At 42.8% G+C, this 19,211-nt stretch overlaps 1 protein-coding gene across 1 annotated transcript; it reads right to left on the reverse strand.

The window, feature by feature from the left end:
* Positions 1 to 233: 233 nt before the first annotated feature.
* On the reverse strand, positions 234 to 17,165 carry tlcd2 (TLC domain containing 2). Its single transcript, XM_084018641.1, has 4 exons — positions 16,791 to 17,165; positions 16,583 to 16,665; positions 14,573 to 14,655; positions 234 to 2,705 (listed from the first exon to the last, which is right to left on the reverse strand). The coding sequence occupies exons 1-4, from the start codon at positions 16,967 to 16,969 to the stop codon at positions 2,325 to 2,327; spliced, it is 726 nt and encodes a 241-aa protein (XP_083874767.1). The 5' UTR covers positions 16,970 to 17,165; the 3' UTR covers positions 234 to 2,324.
* Positions 17,166 to 19,211: the final 2,046 nt, after the last annotated feature.

Consider the following 19,211-nt stretch of genomic DNA (forward strand, 5'->3'; position numbering starts at 1 on the left):
AACTGCAATTTCCCATCGTTTCAGATGAGCGCTCCTCAACCAGGGCTGCTATTAAATCTGGCAACACAGCAATGTATTATTCATAAGTATAACTATATCTAGATCTTGACCTTGTTGACCCAAGTACTCTGCTTATTTACTTCTTTCATATTCATCTCTGAATCTGCAGAGACTAACAACTGTCAGACATTAGTTCTTTGCTAAAAACAACAACAACAAAGCGTGTCAATGAAAGACATTTTTTTTTTCCATGTCTTTATTTTCACATTCAACAAATAATGTTAATATATAAACATAGAAATTGGAGTTTAATTACAAAAACAATCTGCCAAAAGATGAAAAAATAAAACTGCCATATATATATATATATATATATATATATAAAGCTGCTATATTTTAAATCACAATTCATAAAAGCACACAGCAACGTAATGTATAACTTCGATAATGTTACAGCCTCGTACAACATATTCACAAATACAGGCTCGCTTGTTAGAAAGAACTTCAATCGTCACCACTTGTCTTCACTCCAACCACAAGTTAAGCTGCCCGACACATTTGAAGTCTACATTCACAATAATCATTCCACAAAGGGAGTCACTCTCTGGTCTTGAGATCTGGGAATCGGGCACGACAACGATGACCCGAACTCTGCTGTTTCTTTAATGCTTCTTTGTCGGGGGGTGACTTGATTTTAACGTGGACAAAGAGTTACATTTATGGGCTGCGTTCAAGCGTGCAACTTCTGTTTGTACTGTAATAACAGTGTGTTCATGTCCGTTCACTGTGTTTGCAATGTGGTTGGACAGCCTGGTTGTGGGGCTTGAACATGAATGACTGTAGACCTCGGGTGATATAGATATTAAGCCCCAAAGCAGCGTAGGGACATTCATTGAACATTGTGTTCTTTTTTAAGCTTTAATCCACAAATAAATTACAAATATACACAATTCAACCCCCTAAACAATGATTATACACACACACACACACAAACGGCAAACACAAATGGCACATGATGACTGTATGCTATGCTGCGAGTGGTAAGAGTAGGCAGCCTCGTAGCAGCTTGTGTGCATCAGTTTGCTGTATTCACAGATCTCAGACCTGCTTGTTCCAACAAAGACCTCGAGGACTTCTCTGCATCTCCCCGTACAAGTTGAAGGAACAGATCCTCAAAAGTTGTTATAAAAATAGAAAGACTACGCTGGACTGAGGTGATGTTGAGGCACTGTCCTCCAAAGGCCAAATGAGGAACGTACGACTGTCTGAAAGCTCCTACTGCAAATTCACAGAGTACTAAATGACCACATACAAACCATGAAAACGCCAATGTTCGTGTGTTCTGCAGCGTTTCATCATTAAGCATTTTCTTGTTTTGACCCTGATGTCATTGCTGATGGCTTGTAATTGATCCACAAGCTAGTTGCACATCAGATCTGAGGGCTGATTGAAGGAGTATTATATTGTATTATAATGCACGTAAAGCCTGATCCATCTCTAATTTATTTGTGATTCACAAATTCTTCAACCTAGATGTTTTAATACAATTCGGCAAAGCATTCAATCATTTCACTCGAAAATATCAAGCTGTTCCGTATTGTGTCATCTAATCTGAACTGTTTTTTAAAGTTTTTTTTCCAGATTAATCCACCCATCGTCCTATTAGCCTATTCTCTACTTGAGTAAGGATTGTTATTTTGCTGGATATCCTTTAAAACAAATAGAATTATTTCTGAGGTAGTAGGTGGTTTATAGCTGAGATTTGTTGGAAAGAAAAAACATATATATATATATATTCAGCTGCAGTGCTGTTGTTAAACAACATGAGGGTTCAGATTCCAATGATTTCCATTTACTCATTGGCAAATAAACATTACGCACAAGGTTTTTAATAACCGTATAATATGATATATATGAAAAAAAGTTAAGATAGTTGATATTTACTTCCTGTGTTTTTCTTTGGGAAGATACAGTTTATGACCGCTGGTGGGTTTTGTTTTATGGACAGTGTGATTTCACTCACCCTGAGCTTCATTTGAGAGCAGATTTAGCTGAAACACCCTGTGGGAAATAAGGCGTTTGGTGATGTTTTACAAGGCTGATCGTACCACACACACACACACACACACACACACACACACACACACACACACACACACACACACACACACACCTGTACAATATGAGAGATAGAAAGACAATCCTTCCATCCCCCAGCTCAGAGTAGATTTACACACAAGCAAAATGGTACCAAATCTCAGCCACAGGGCGTCAACATACAGTAACGAGTGTGTTTCTGAATTGTAATCCTTCTTGCCTCCTCCCTACATCTCCTTCTCCTTCTTGGTCTCCCGGGCGCTGCTCTTCAAAAAGTCGCTCCTGAGCAGCCGACAGAACAGGACAATATTCATGACCGTCATGATGGCCATGCCCACGCTGCCGAGCGTGTAGGCCAGGAGGGGCACGTTGTCCCTGTTGAGCACCAGCCAGCGGGTCATCCAGGCCAGCGTGTTGATGCGGAACACCACGTACGTGCCCAGGTTGATGATGCTGTTGACCCGGTAGAGCGTGCCGGCGGCGTTGCCGGCCATACGCAGCATTTGCCTGAGGTGGAGGAACACGGAGTTTATCTCCACCAGCAGCGCCACCACGGCAAAGCCCACGTATCGGCAAGACAGCACAGAGAGGCCGAAACAGGTGATCACCTGGGGAGGGAGACGGGAGGGCAAGGTTACAGTGGATGTGGCAGAGGATAAAAACACAATATATTTCAATAAGAGTGGAATGTTCTTCCACTGAAATGTGGTCCATTAAAAGTCCACAGCATCAACTATAAATAAATGTGCATTAAAGGTTGGTTGTAGAATGAGAGGGCGCTCATGCAAAAGGGACATGTATGTTCAGGTTGTGTTTTCATTATGTATTCTATTTAAATAAAGAGGGTAGCTTTAAATTTTGTGGGCAATTTAGCAGTGGGCAAGCAACACTCAAGATTCATTTCCATAATTCAACTTATTGATTGGTGCTTTTTTTTTCAGAATACCTTCTTTCACCTTTGGCAGTATTTTACACAATGCCTATTTCAAAAGGACACCAACCCTCATGACTCATTTTCTGCTGAGCAGTTCTTATGAAAGTGTGTGTGCGTAACTAACAGAAAAGATCCACAAGGTGGCAGCAACATCCCTCAAAGCCAGTCTGAAACACAGGCAACTCAACAGTTCCTGTCCACCATGGCTGGCTTCATTCACACTCAGAGCACACTTGTGGTGTAACAGGAGGACAAAAACTGTGTCCGGGCAGATTTGCACTTTAGTCTCAGTCTAAGCTGCTAACAGAGTAGAGAGAGAACTTCAAGTAAAGCAGTCCGAAGCAAGTCTCTGTCCAGTCAGTACGGGTCATGGGATACACTGTTATGTGAGAGTGAGCTTGACTGCCGGTCATGGCTCAGTTGGAGAAGCGTGTTGTGTGTCTGTATGTGTGTGTCGTGTGTGGAGGTCACAGGATGCCCTCTCTCATGCAGCAGTCATGTGATGTGCTGCAGTGGCTCAGGCAACAAGGCGTGTGAGGAAACCCAGCAGCACACTATTCCTCACTGGGCAGAAGTTGGTCAAGTACATTTATATTTATATTCAGCCCCAATCACAAGCCTCAAGGGGCTCTGCAATCATACGACACCCTCTGACCTCTGACCCTCGCTTTGGTTGTGTGTCGCTGAATCTAGAATGCAAGGGTCAAAGGGAAAAGTTCATATAGTCGTATGAGTTGGTAGTCCTGGCAGCATGTCTTGTTCGTTGCACTATAAGGGGGTCACACTCCTCTGAAAACTATAGTTCAAAATGTCAATCAAAATGCTGTTGGGGTGGCACGGATCCAACACGGGGTCCTGACCAAGTCTGGCCTTTTTCCCCATCATGTCCTGCTATGAACTAAAGTGTTACTCAAGGAGAAACTTTGACCTGCTGTAAGTGGCGCTATGGGTCACTAACATGTCTATGATTAATCTCCGGGGATAAATCTTAATCTGGACCAAAGTGTTGCACAGTTGCACCAAAAGGCTATCTGGGAGAAAACATGTGATGTCACTGTGAATTCTGTCAAAGAACAATAAAAAAACGAGTGATTTGAGGATTGGCTACGAGTCCGAACAGCATCAGGAAACTTCTGTAATTAAAAATACATATATTCCCTCTTACCTATAGTGATATTTATCAATGTAGATTCCCAGGAATAGGAACTAGAATCAGGTTTGTTAAAATCACAAGTACATTATCTGATACTGTTACTGTACACAAGTACAGTATCACAACTGGCAATCATCCAACACCCGTTTTGTTTTTGGGTTGTACAGAAATTATGTGAGAATCCAACATTACAAAACAAGCAGAGGGATGATGACACAAACTATATGGTGGAGAACATAAACTTAACCTGTGCTCACTGTTTTCCATTTACACCAGTAAAAAACACACGTGAAGGAGTCGCGTGTGTTTTTTAAAGAAACCTTCTAGTACTGATTCAACTTCTTTACTCTTTACGCAAGTCTAACTGAATCTTGCATATAAAAATATTAGATAATTTGCCTCAAATGCATTAAAACTTTAGTTACAAGCTTGTTTTGAAAAGGAGTACAGAGGTTTGTTTTAAATGTAGGGAGTAAAAGTAAAACGTAAAAATAAATACTCAAGTAAACCTGATCCAAAATATTTCCCACCTGTGGGTAGTAAAACATCCCTCCATGTTGGTTCAAACCCAAAGCAAAAGCAAAGACGAGGACTCTTAGACCCTCATCCTTTACCTTGAACATGCAAAAACAAGACCATGCACTCTGATTAACCACACACACACACACACACACACACACACACACACACACACACACACACACACACACACACACACACACACACACACACACACACACACACACACACACACACACACACACACACACTCTCTCTGGGAAGATAAAACGCGATGGAACATATCGGTGAAGGTCAAAACAAAACCTTATACAATACGGAGATAAGGCGATGATGATAAATTCGGTGTGTGTTGTGTTACGTTGCAAACCATGGACCTTGGACTGGATGAACGTGGAAACACCTCTTGAGGTTTCTTTATGTAAAAAGTGGATGTTGTTATGTTGCTCCTGTAGGCACATCTAGTTTTTATGGTGGTCATTTCTCTTTTATGGCGTTTCATCTTTCCCTCAACGACAGTTATGCGTTACCTAAGCTCGGTAAACACTGATAGCACGACGGCTCGCAGGGCCTCATCGTGTCACACAATGAAGCCGGAGCCACAGAAACACTTCAGTAGTACTTTTACAAACGTAGGTGAACCAATGAAAGCGTCGACCAGACAAACTAAATCCTGCCGGCTCTGTCTGTGAGCAGCCTCTGTTAGTAATCCATTAAGGACACAGGCCGAGTCCCACACCCTGTACTGCTGTCAGCACCCCGAGCTGAGATGGGCTCGCAGTAATCCCCCAAACCCGCCTCCCGGATCTATCAGATGATTAGAATGATTCGGTATTAGCGGGATTTGTTTTGATAAAGTCTGCTGAAGCTGGGCTTCACCTACTGGAGTCCAGACGCTACGGTCCATCCAGAAACTTAAGCTGACGGACAGAAGCAGACGTGGCTGAAGTCCTGTTGCCAGCAGGACTTTAACTGCAATGACAGATGGAGTTTAGCTTCTACTTCAAATCAGTGAAATAGGATCTCTGTTCATTCCAAATGACATAAGTAGGTTTGTTCATTTAAAAAGAAAAAAGGTGAAAGGGCTAGTTTTGTGGTGCTGGAGTAGTTTTAAAGTATGAAATGTAATGTGTAGATTGTGTATGACTGCACCTGGACAGCTCATTTATTTTTCCAAGGTCAATAATTAACTTTCAATCTAAATCTTAAACAAGCGTTATTATATGCACAGCATAAACTCTCAGTGCAAATCTTGACAACTAGTCATAATACTTTTTTTAATTGCATTAATTGGTATTGTTTTACCTACTCTGTAGCACTTTGAGATTGCTGAAATGTAAAGTGCCATACAATTAAAAATGTATTATTATTATTATTATTATTATTATTATTAATCTTCTGAGGAAGACCTCTTATACAACGAAAGTTCCAAAAAACAGCCACTAAAGGACCTTGCTGTGAGCTCGTTTTGCCCATTTATGTTTCAAAGCTCAAGAATGAACTTTCACGTCCTCAATTCTAATTGGGTAAATATTCTCATGCTTTCAATAATCAATAAGCTATAATACGTATAGTATTATAGACAGTGAGAAGGGTGGTGCTCCGGTGAATGAATGTGACAGAAGAAGACAAAGAGGGTTGTTTGACCTTTGGACGGCACTTGCATATATTATTAACCTGTAACCTATAACAGTTTATAGCCACCTGACAAAATGTAAGCAAAGGGCTGAAAAACAAGGCAAGTGGATTCCTGCGTTTTCTCCCTGTGGGCTCAATTAGATGTTCTCTGCACCCTGATGAGGGACCTCCTCATCAGGGTCACTGGGTGCAAAGATAGCAGGTGAGTATTAAGTGAGTATCGAGTATTATGAACGTGTATGAACGTGGCGAAAGATAACTCTGACAACAGGTCAACCAAAAATTGGGATAAAGTTCATGTGATAATGAAGTTTGTGTTGAGATGACAGGTATTGATTAAAGCGTGCATTAAATGAATTGAGCCGGTATTCAGAAGGCAACCTGAAAGGAAACCCAAGGCAAGATAAAGCAGATAAAAGATAAGTTTAGCCCATATTTTGGTTCTATGGTTTAGCCTCCGACAAAGAAAGATAACAGAGTATAGTGGCTGCTTGCCATCTACAAGGTACAAGCCAAAGAGGTAAACACCTGCATCTATTTGGATTGGTGAAAAATAATACTCATAATATAGCTTTCTCCTCGTTTCCATTTAAATTTCTGTGCAGCAGGAAACTCACATTCCCAGGCATTTACTTTTGTGAATAATCTAAATTTGAATTTAATTTGTCAGACATGTTTTGTTGCAACAGTCAAAAGTATATGAGAGGATATTAAAGGTTTCCGTGCTAAACCAGTTTCTGTGCCTCCAGCTGAACTTTAGCGAGCTGGTTCTATGAATGGAGGATTTCAAGTTCAGCACCAGGGCAGCACGTTTTTCTTTTCTTTAACACTCCAAGAAGTGAGTGTTGAATCATAACCGAGCTATAAACCAAGGAGCTTTACTCGGGCTATGTTTTCACTAACTGTACACACACACACACACACACACACACACACACACACACACACACACACACACACACACACACACACACACACACACACACACACACACACACACACACACACACACACACACTTATGAAAGCTCACACCAATATTTGTTAAGCCATTATTAAATATATTCCAAACATACTTTGAGAGCAAAACCAAAGAGAAATGTCAGCAGCAGCTGTTCTGAGGTAACTCAAGCATTAGAAAAAGAAAACCACAAACATTTAAGATATGTCGCCATCAGCTCTCTGGAAAACATGAAAAAGAGCGTCCACCGTCATATTCCACCACAGCTATATCTGGTTTTAACTGGTGCTTGAACTGGAATAAAATAATATGTGAGTACTGTCAACCTGCAGCCTGCATGTGATGAAGCCATTATAGGGAGGATGAGATACAACAGGCCTTTAAAATAAGAGACACCTATTCTATTTTCTGACGGTTTGTCCAAAAGTGGACACCAAACCAACGTGATTAGTTCTTGTTTGTATTTTAATGTTATGCAATATTTTCAAAAAGCTTATATCCATCACAAATCAATTGCACAAAGAAAAACCTCCAATTCATCCATCAATAAGCATTATTCCTAAAAGCCCACTCTCCCTGTACCTGGTCTGTCCACTAATGGCTAGTTGAGAGGAAACTAGGAAGCTCGATAGAGAGAGATGTCAGCCATCTGGTGATGAGCAGAGCAGCTGTGGGCTGACAAGCAGGTGGGAGGTTACAGAACGCTCCCAGTCTGAGAGAAAATGGAAGGAAGGACGTGCAGCTTGGAAACATGAGACATTAATGATTACATACACACACTAGAAGACTGAGGGATGCTGGTCATAACTACTATCATGCGGCCTGTGTTAACTCTCATCAGCTGACGGCAGCGGGTCACGTCAGTGACTTTACCGTCACAAACATCTGAAATTCACCAGACAAAGCGCCCAAACAGAATTATTTAGGGGAAATATGATCACTTACCCTTTTATGGCTGTTAATTTGTAAGTGTGTTACCTCGAGGACGGGCTTGTCCTCATTTTAACAGGAGAGAGCAGGGTGAGGCTCCGTTGTGGTGAACGGTTGTGGTTGTGTACTTTTAGTATCCAAGTGCTGGGTGTGAAGGTACGAGCCGGTGATTCGCATAGACTTGAGAGGATTGTAGGTCTCAGTTATGACCTCACTTCTCAAGAGAGGCCTAGAAAAGATTCCCCAACTCTCCCAGCGCTCATTAGAGTCAACCAGCCCCAAGAAATGTTCGTGGGTTGTAACACTTTCAGCATTAAGATCTGATACTGTAATCTTGACTTGTTTATCCATCACTGCAGAAAAAAGCAGAACCTTCTTTCACACTCGCCTGTTGCCGCGTTCGGAAAGTACTCCCGCAGGCATTCCCACAGCCGCTGGATCTCAACCAAATCTTATCTCTGTGGTTGTAATTGCTTCCAGGCCAATAGGTGTGTCGCCCTGGGAGAACTGCACCGTCCCTGCTTCGCCCCACCTTGCTTCAGTAAATAGCTTACAAATAGTGTCGACGCCCTCCGATTTCTCAACCTGCTGACGGATGGATGCCTTGACAAACAGCATTCCTGGTCGTCATGCCAACTGCAAACAAATGCCCCCTCCTCTCTGGGGCACCGCCTCTGCAGCCTCCTTGGAAGGCATGGCACATGTGTGTTTGTTTGTAACTGCTCTTTCCTTCCATCTAGATGCATGTTTTAAAATGGTCCACTATTCACATGACGGGTCTCCCAACCAGTGCTAATGCTTTTGTTGCTCTATCTTGATGATCACAACACGCTTCCTCTTAAATGCTCATGTTCAGGGACACATCCAGACATGACACGTCGCAATTTATACTTTTCAACGAATATACTTGACTTTTGAAGACAGATATCGCGCACACATACTAGACCCCTCCATATGCCAGAAGACATATTGGAAATACCATGACCCCTAGCACACCAAAACAACAATTCTCTTCAAGCGCAGACGAAGTTGCTGTGCATCACAACGTGAAACTCTGAGACGAACTTCACTGCCGGCTCAGAGGTGGAACGACTAACACCTCATTCCATCTCACTAACAACGAAATGGCAGTGTAAAAGGGTCTAAAAGAGACAAGAAGCTGCATCCATCACTCTGTGGATTTTGATTTACTTGTTTCATTTGCATTAGGGGAGTGTGAACTGTTTCTGACAAAGAAACAAACAAAAAAAAACGACGGACAAGGAAATTCCTCAATGCCAGACATTCATACTGTGAAGGAGGGAAACAAAAACACAAGATATAATACTGTTGGAGTGTGGAGGTTCTCATTGGTCCGTAGCCATGTGAGGGGGCGGTTAAAGATGCAGAGAGTCGGCGGACGTGGGGGGATGGGGGAGATGGTGGCGTACATACTAAGATGGGGGGGGTTGAGAACAAGGCAGCGTGTGTGATATATGGAGGGGAGCTGCAGCGCAGACATGTTTTGAGGGGGTGCACATTTGCAGAAGCCCTCTCAGGAAGCAGGAGGTTTTGCCTTGTGTGTGTGTGTGTGTGTGTGTGTGTGTGTGTGTGTGTGTGTGTGTCCCTTGCGAATATGAGGTTCACATTGAGACCAGATGTCTGTCCTCCTGTCAGAATATACACAGAATGGAGAGGGAGACCTTCCAGGGTTCCCCGCCAAAAAGACGAGAAACACACAAACATCATGAATCTTTTTCCCGCCAAAAAAAAAACTATTTTGCAATATGTGTCTCTCTCCGTCTGTCTCATTGACCATCATCATCATCCTCATGGCGTGAAATTGCAGTCTCTGTATTGTTCGAGACCTCACTTTGCACGCTGTTTTACAAAAACATTTGCACTAACCAATATAGCATTGGTGATTAAAAAAAAAAAAACTACCCTTGTACCGTGTGGTTTGTCCCACTAAAGTGTGGGTCAAAAACCGAGGACTGGCGGAGCCCACGGAGCCCACGGAGCGTGGAAGGCTGGAAATATATCTGTGGGCTGGCCAGCAAAACAAAAACATACCATACAAACTGAATCAGATGCTGCTGGAAAATATCAACAGGCCTGTTTAAGCATGAAACGGCAACAAGTGGGTCTATATTCCAAACCGCACTCAACAGAATGGTGGAAAACGCTCTCGTCAATGCACTGATCGACCAGGAAGTACACATCAGGAAATAGACCGGTTGAGCTTCGGATGCGTTTGAATAAACAGGACCACCTCAACAACAATGGAGACCTCAAACCAAATGAGGCTTTAGGGATTTACAAATGTGTCCACGACAGGCGATTTTTCTGTACTGCTGTCACCGAGGCTGCTGGGCCGTGGGGGGTTTTTTAGACACCCAGCAGCTCGTGGAAGGAGTAGCTGGGAGCAGGATGTAGAAATCCACAGCGCCCGCAGCGACACTAGCAAACAAGAAAATATTTTGTGTCCTCTGCTGCCAAAAGTGACATTCCCTGTTGGCTATGTGAGACAGCTTCATGCTCACTTCCCAGAATGATCTATTTCCACGCCTGGTATTTGGAGACGAGGTCCATTCATATCAGGAGGGAAAGTGAGACGGAGGCTGAACGCGGTAAACACCGGCGTTCAGCCACCTAAGAGGATTTCCAGGATACAAACCAGACGCGTGCTGTTGTTTCAGTAAATCTGACAATCAAGTCTTATGTTTACTAGTAATCAGGCACGCCGCATCGCTCATTGCAAATCATCTCCAGTGAACGAGCATGGTGTCGGCTCCATGGGGCCGCTCAGCTTTTTAGCACCTGAACAAGAGAATGGTTGAAACGCATATAGAGATCGCTGGCTGAAAACCTGTTTGAGTGCAGAAAGATTTGAAATATCACACTTAAAATCTGAAAAAGGGTTTGGAGGCGGTGCAAGCACAGCGCCTCCAATAGCTGATTGACCTGCTGCCCTGTTTGAGAGGAGCGTCTGAGAGGAGCGTCGAAGATTTAATTCTGCCTAATGAGAGAGGGATGAGAGGCATTAGTGGAAGGAAACCATAAACATGTTTCAATATTTAACCATTTCACTCTGAGGTCAGAGAGAGAGAGCAGAAGAACTGATTCACGTGGTGTTTCCAGTGTGTATTATCGCTCAAAAGAGAACATTGGACATGCTGCTGTTCACATGCTTTCCTTCTTCACGGGAAAAAAAACAGTCCGCCCTCTTGCTTCTGCTTGGCATCCTGCTCGTCTGGCTCATATATTTAAAGACAAGCTCACTATTTCCAAGAGTCATGAGCAAATGAGGGCAACCAAACCTTCGTTTCACATTAACAGTCCAACACAAACAATGGCAAAAAACGACTTTGATCTTTTCTTACACTTACTTTTACTTTTTTGAAAGCCCTGATATGTATAGTCGGTACATATGTATTTAAGCTCCTTGGAAGAAGTCACCCTATTTCTGGCAGAGCTATCGGGACTTCCTGTTTTCCAAAGGAAGCCCAAGGTTTGGGCTGACAGGATCTCATCAGGAGTGAGCGACTGCGGCAGGACCCACATGCTTCCATAATCTCCACCTCAGTCAATAAGAAGGGGGGTGAAACCTTTCCATGGAATGTTTGACTTGGTTATTTCTCCTGGACTGCGACAACAGGGATCAACAAAACTCCTGTTTCACCTCGTGCTGTTTCCCTATATCCCTGTATAACAGTGGAAAGCCTTCGCAAGTGATTATAGGAATGAAGATGCCAGGAAAATAATAATAAAATGTGCATGTGAGCGTCAAACACTAAAGGAGAAGGGAAGAGGGGAAAACGCGGTGTGGAAAATTGGCAGTAACGTTGGCTCTGTAGAACCAAAGTTGATGGATGGATGTCATGATATTACTGGTTGAAAGTGGATATAAAGATATAAAAATAAGAAATCATTTTTTTGTATGATGATGATTTCGGCTCCACTTGAAGGCTGGACAAACCAGTTTCCACCCTTTCAGTTAAAATAGCAGTTAGTCACACGGTCCAGGACGTCATGATTCTCATGTTTTTTTATCATCGATTGCTGACACAGTGTTGAAAATGTTCCACTTAAGACACACCCTCACGTTCCGTCTAGATTCTCCGGTCACATGAACCACTTTGTTTATGCATGCAGCATGGTGTATATACACACATTGGGGTGTTTGCTGGGGAAGCACATGTTAAAGACGAACCTGTGGGCAGCCAATAGGAGGTTTGGATTAACAACGATCAACCTCTACAGATGACCAGATGACCCTCCCTGAACACAATAATATAATTTATCATTTATTTAGAAAAAGAAGCCTAAATTATATTCTATTAAAAAGCAAGATGAAGGCAAGAAAAATTGGTACAATAAGGGAAACGAAGGGAGTGAGCTCGCGGAGAAACACAGAAAGCCATGTGAATGAGGAAGAAGTCTTCGTCCCTCCCACACTCTAGTGACAGTCGGAGGCCAGCTGGCCTGGCCAAAGCATCCATTCAGTGGGCTTTCAGGAAGGGAAGGAGAGGGAAAAAAAGACAATCCATCTATCTTCTCTTCCTTTTTGGGCCTTTGCCACCAACGGCCGGGCGGTGGCGAACATCTCTTTTCACCACTGGAACACGGCTTATAACTGGGCAAAAATGGGACTCAAGGTGTGACCTTTAACCTCCTTTAGAAATAAAGGGCCCCTGATGTCACACTGTGGATACCAATCATCACCAGAAACGTCAGTGAGGATATCAATATTTGACTTGAGAAGATTTACCAAAATGAACAAGCAGGTCATAACTCATAACCCTGTGTTGTATCGGTAAAATGTCACTCAAAGTTAGCGAATTTTAAACGAAAAGTTTGCCATAGAACAGCACGACAAACGCAACCATTTCCAATCTACTACATTTTTGTACATAGTTGGTGCATTCGGTGAAATGACACAGTTGGGATAAGCTACGACTCAAGGTTGGGCTAAAAGAACAAAAAAACAACCGATAGGATGTTTTCTCAATGAAACAGAACAAGGTGAAACAAAAACACATAACTGGGTGACACTTGATTGCAGTGCTGAAAAAAAAATAGAGACAAGCTCAACTTGATTTGTAGCACGCGTCACGCCCGTCACACAATAACAATTGGGTCACTTCTTGGCTTCTTTTCGACGGCTTCCATTGAAAATAATGACCAGCGAAGAATGTTGCCCTGAAAACACGGGCTTGATGTTCACATTCAACACAGGAACATCTTGCAAGTGTTCACTTCTTCCAAACTGCTGCAAGGACTTCCCATACCTTACCATGCAGCCATGAGACTAATCAAACCAGTAGGACGATGGGCCAGTTGATAATAAATGTTTTCCAGTTTCCTGGCACAGTGTCAGCCTCCAAGGTGGTAAATGGCATTTAAGAGTTGCATGCAAATGTGCGTAGCAGTACGACTGAAATGCCAAGATGTTGCTCTCTGTGTGCAGGATTGAGGAAGATTTATTGGCAGAAATGGAATATAATATTTAGGACTATGTTTTCATGAGTCTATAATCACCTGAAACTAAGAGTCTGCCATGTTGCACTGCCATATTTCTACAGTAGCCCAGAAGGGACAAACCAAACATTAGCTCTAGAGAGGGCCTTTTGCGGGTTTTTTTTACCTGAATGCCACTCAAGTTTCTCTGTCACGCTTGGAAAGGGAGGGGTGAGCGGAGGGGCATTCCGTTTGTTGCCACCAAATCCTGCTCACTGGTCCTTTAACGCGACATTTATCCGAACAGAATACGACTCCATATCACAGTGTATGCTTACATTTCAATTCACTGTATGTCCGTATTCATAAATATAAAGTGTACGCCCATTTTAAGCATGTTTTCCTTTCATAAATCTGTAACAGAAATGCCCCCAGGAACACCATTTCTAAATTCTGCAGAGAAATATTTCCACGTTCGATTGAGAAATACAACTTGACGACAGAATGTAGGTCACCCTGTCATACAGAGAGAAAATATTCTGCACTTCTACTTCAGGTTATTTTCCATAGTTTATGAAAGAAGTAATGGCGGAAGTGTTAAGTGGCCTAACCTGTGTTTCCTTCAACTTTCTCAAGGCATGACACAAGATGAATGCTTGGGGAGGGGAGGGGGATGTGTCTCTTTGTTCCTCCCTCACCTTTCCCGTCATGTGTCACTAGACAGGAAAGTCTGGTATTGTGTCGGCCCCCTATATGTGCTCCTGACAGGTGTGCTGCTTAATTATCCGTACAGTGACTGCTGTGGAGGCCGATCGATTCTCAGAGTGAGCCCACTGTCAGTAAGGGTAAAGCTGGTCCTCAGCTCATTGTATAACTGTGGCAGTAATGCTGGAGAGACCTACCACAACGTGATGAAAGAGCAGCTCCCAGGACTGACTCAACTTCTGGTTCCCCACCATGTCAAGGAAGTCATAGATGAAGTAACCTGTGAGGATGGACAAGCATTTATTGAGACCTTCAGCTCCAGCGATTCATTAAGTCAACCAAAGCACGTCGGATTCATTTGACAAGAGAAGCCACGGGCATGGCGAGTGCGTCAGTGGGGACCCTGCTGCCATGACGACGGCGATGGCAAGCAAGACGCGTCTCGGAGAGGGGGCTATTCATATCCGCCAACCCAACCCCTTTCCCCCCCTGCCACTGGCTGTAACCATGGTGACAGCTATTCACAATGCTGGAAATATAGTGAAGCGTTGATGATGGGGACGGAGGGGTGCGAGGGGGCTTTTGGTGAGACTGGAATTAATCTGGTTATGTTGGGAATATGTTTGTTGTTAACGTGGGGACATGTTGGTGTTTGTCTCGCCATAAACAAAAGAGAAGAACAAAAGGAGTATGAGTGTCGGTGTTCTCTGCGCAGCTAATCACGTCCACGTTGAGGACAAAGGAATCGAATGCTACTTGACTCTCAAAGGGCTGCCAACCAAAGCCTGGACGGGAAGAAAAGAGCCATTCAAGACCGTGTGGAGTGAGATTCATTGGCATATTTACATCAAACCAGTTCCGTCAAACAACAAGGTTTCTGGTACAACAGAACACCCAGTTAACCCCGTTAAATATAGGAAACCTGATTAAGGCACCTGGCTAAGCCTGGTACTGATAAACATCTTGTTCCTGCAGCTTTTTTTGGTTTCTGCAGCCTGTTTAACTCGACTTGCACTATTTATACTATATCTACAAGATAAGCCCATGCAGTATCAACACTGCGTCTCATTTTTCCATATTAGAAGTAACTTACTATTCTATTCTACCACAGGTAGAAGGAATCATCCTGCAGATCATTTATAAGAAGAATGTATGCAACAGTATTGCACAACACGAGCTGTCAAACGCGGTCTGGTTCCTCCCAGGACATTGTTTGAGGCGCTGAACAAGGTCTTCATTCAACCAGTGGAGAAGTATTTATGGCGTGGCTCCGGGAGGTTTGCAGCGCGGTATCGCAGCGAGCCGGCCCTCAGCATCGCACCACGTCTCTGTGGGAGAAGCACTCCACTTGTCTTTTTGTGTGAATGACTCCCTTTTCTGTGACTACTGGCATCTGACATTCACAGCTCGCTTAACTCAATGGACTTTTTTTTTAAATTTATTGCGCAATTACAGTCTCAGTGATGTCACACGACTGTACGGGGTTACGCCTGGTGCCTAGGACTGATAATAATGCCCCCCATTGATCTTTACATACGGACCTCTCGGTTCGCCAGCTTCCAGGGCCTGGCTTCCTAAAAGAATGTCAAACATCCTGGGAATCCTTGGGGGAGCACGTAATGTTGGGCGGCTCATATCCAATACAAGTTTGTGGATTTAAAAATGCCACTTAAGGCTCCAGAATACTTTAAGGGTAAATAAGAAAAAGTAAAAACAGGGTGCCAATTGCTATTTTGCAAATGTGGGATCACGCTGCAGACTAAAGATGTGAGAAATCGTCATGAAATGAGGTAAAATCCATGCAAGTCTCGTGGTTAACACTAAATTCATAAGCAAAAATAAATACATCTCTTGATTCATTCATAGAGAAGACATTGAGAATGTTTAAATGTGAAATACCCCAATAAACCTGTATGTATATATATATATATATATATATATATATATATATATATATATATACATACAGGTTACATATATATATATACATATATATATATATATATATATACATACACACACACACTAGGCTATAATATGGTAATTATTGAAGATTCCTGTGAAAATTAAATACACTTAATAATTAAATAAAGCTCTTTGACCTATGGGTGCCCTCTGGCCCACCCTCGCTGGCCCACCCACCCCTCCTTCCACCAACAGCCAGTCCATTCAGAAAACATCGGGCACATGTTGTGGCTCATACTCACCAATAGAAAACGACACCAAAGAGTGAGAGAACACAGAGTAAGTTTCTATCAAATCTTCGGCCATCTGCGGATGAAGAAAGAAGCTGAAAAGATAAAAACACAGAAAGTTCAGATTTTAATTATTTAAGTTGTGGAACTATTGCTCGGCTACATTCTATATTCAAATCATTGACAACACAACCGCGTCAAAGGGCTTTCTTTAACTCACCAGAGTACGGCCCACGTCGCGGTGATGAGACTGTGCACGGATGATGTGGAGATGTTTCTCCACTTCCACGCATTCCTGCGGGCGGACTCCGCCATCGGCAGCTTCCCGACGCCGGCGTTGACGAGTCTGAAAAATCCGACGGAACCGCCGGTGGTTAAGATCACTGAGCTCAACTCCATGCCTGCAGGCTTTCTCTCATGTGAGGTGAAGAGCGTGTGTCAGATGGTTCCCCACGGATTTGAATGTTTGAGATGTGCTGGTTTCCCCCTGATAGTCCGAGAGAGCCGTGTCCTCAGGTGTGAGCCGGCGGAGGCAGCAGGTGATGGGTGCGGGCGGGAAGCCTCCTTCACAGCCCCGAAGCCGACCTGTTGTAAAACCTCATCTCTCGCTTGTGTAACTTTTGACAACAACAGAAACCAAACCACGGCCTTTCCCCGCCCTACTATGAAGGGGGCGGGGCCACGAGCACGTGTCATGTGTTGTGTTGCGTTCAAGTGCACGGAAACCTTATACCTCGGGTACAGATTTGCCGCCAATATGACCTTTGCACATAATGAATCTGCAGTGCAGAAACCCATCCATCCATCCATCTATTGTCTACCGCTTATCCTGTATTCAGGGTCCCGGGGGGGCTGGAGCCGATCCCAGCTCAGTGCAGAAATCAAGAGGCGATATTGAAAACAGTAAAATTACAATAGAAAATATGGAAAAATAAATAAAAAAAGGTTGTACAGTTTTGTGCACTGATGTGCAGAATATTGTGCAAGAGTTCACAGTATGAAGTGATGAAAGGCATAAATAATTGACCGTGCAGAATTCTATAAATGTATGTAATTAATAGGATACGATATAAGAAACTGTACGAGATGTCAACATTTACTTGAAACACTGCTGTCAATTAAACTTAGAAGCAATGTTAATTGATGATTCATGATCTTGATGACGCACAGATTGGCACATGATATCCACGCTGACACTTTTAAAGTTCACATAATATAGGAAGTAGTCATTTTTCTGACAACCTTTTACATGCACTCCCTACATTTTATAACACATCTGTACTTTCCACTACTTAGAATTTAAAAAAGCATTTGGGGGAAATATGTTTTTTTATTATTATTATTCATATGATGCAAGAGTCATTCAAAATGCCCGTGGATTTGTGGGAATGGAAGTTTATTTTACATTTAGTACGAGAATAAAACTCCATGGTGTGGTACTTGACTTAGCACATCATCCGTATCCAAGCCTAAACAAGCGTGTTGTTTGATATTATAGGCTAACTGGACCTTGAAACGTGATGAATATTTTACTTTTCGCTGTTGTTTCATTCAGTGGAAGTGGGCAGAGACCGGCCACGCGCGTGAATGACTGCTGATATATTTAGTGACACAGCGCCACCTGGCGGTAAAAGGTCATTTAAACAGCAGCCTCCCCCTCAGCACCCACTGTGCTGTCTGTCACTGCTTTTATAAGACTAAATGGGTGGTTATGAAAGCTCAACAGAGTGAGATCTCCTCATGATAGGGTCACCGAGTATTTTACTTTATATTTTATATATTTCACATTCACACTTTCAGATTATTCAGATTATTAGATGAATCAATTCGTATAACCTGGTTGAATATGGAAATACCATAAAGTGATTTTTGTATGTATCCATTACTATGGGAGCCCCAAAAAGAACGACTTGTATCTAAAAAAGATACTTAATATCTCATCTCATATCTCAGAATGATGACACACTACCCCAAGTCATTATTTTGAAATAGTAAGTCAATATTTTGAGGTACTAGGTCAATATGTTTAGATACTATGTCAATATTTTAAGATAAAAAGGCATTATTGTGAGTGTCTCATTGTTTTGATATACTCAGTCAATATTTTAATGCTAAATCAATATTTTGAGATGATTATAGCTACTTACTTAGTCATTATGTGTGTGTTTTTTATTCTTTCCTGGAAACAAAACATCACAAGACAAACCGCTCTGAAAAGCTGTATTACGCCGATCATCCCTCCTCTGTTGCGGTTGGTTGGGTGGGGAGCACGTGACTGGTTCTGCCGCTGTCACGCGGGCACCGGCGTAGTTGTGCTGATGCTGCGCTCGCGCTGAGAAAGACGCGGAAGAAGACGCGCGTTCGGCTTGTTTCTCTCTTCAGGAAAAAACGCTGCCGAGGACCAGTTTGTGAAGGCGGCGGATGCATCATTACTACTGTGGTCGGTGGCGGAAAAAAACAGGTGAGGGCAACTTCATAGAGGTCTGACTATTCTGTAGTGCAGCTGAATGTAAAATAAAATATTATATATATATACACACACACACACACACACACACACACACACACACAGATATAGATATAGATATAGATATAGATATAGATAAGGAGGCTAATGTTAAATGAGGATAGGCGTTTGTTG

This window comes from Eutrigla gurnardus (assembly GCF_963514095.1).
Source record: "Eutrigla gurnardus genome assembly, chromosome: 10".
NCBI classification, from domain to species: Eukaryota; Metazoa; Chordata; class Actinopteri; order Perciformes; family Triglidae; genus Eutrigla; species Eutrigla gurnardus.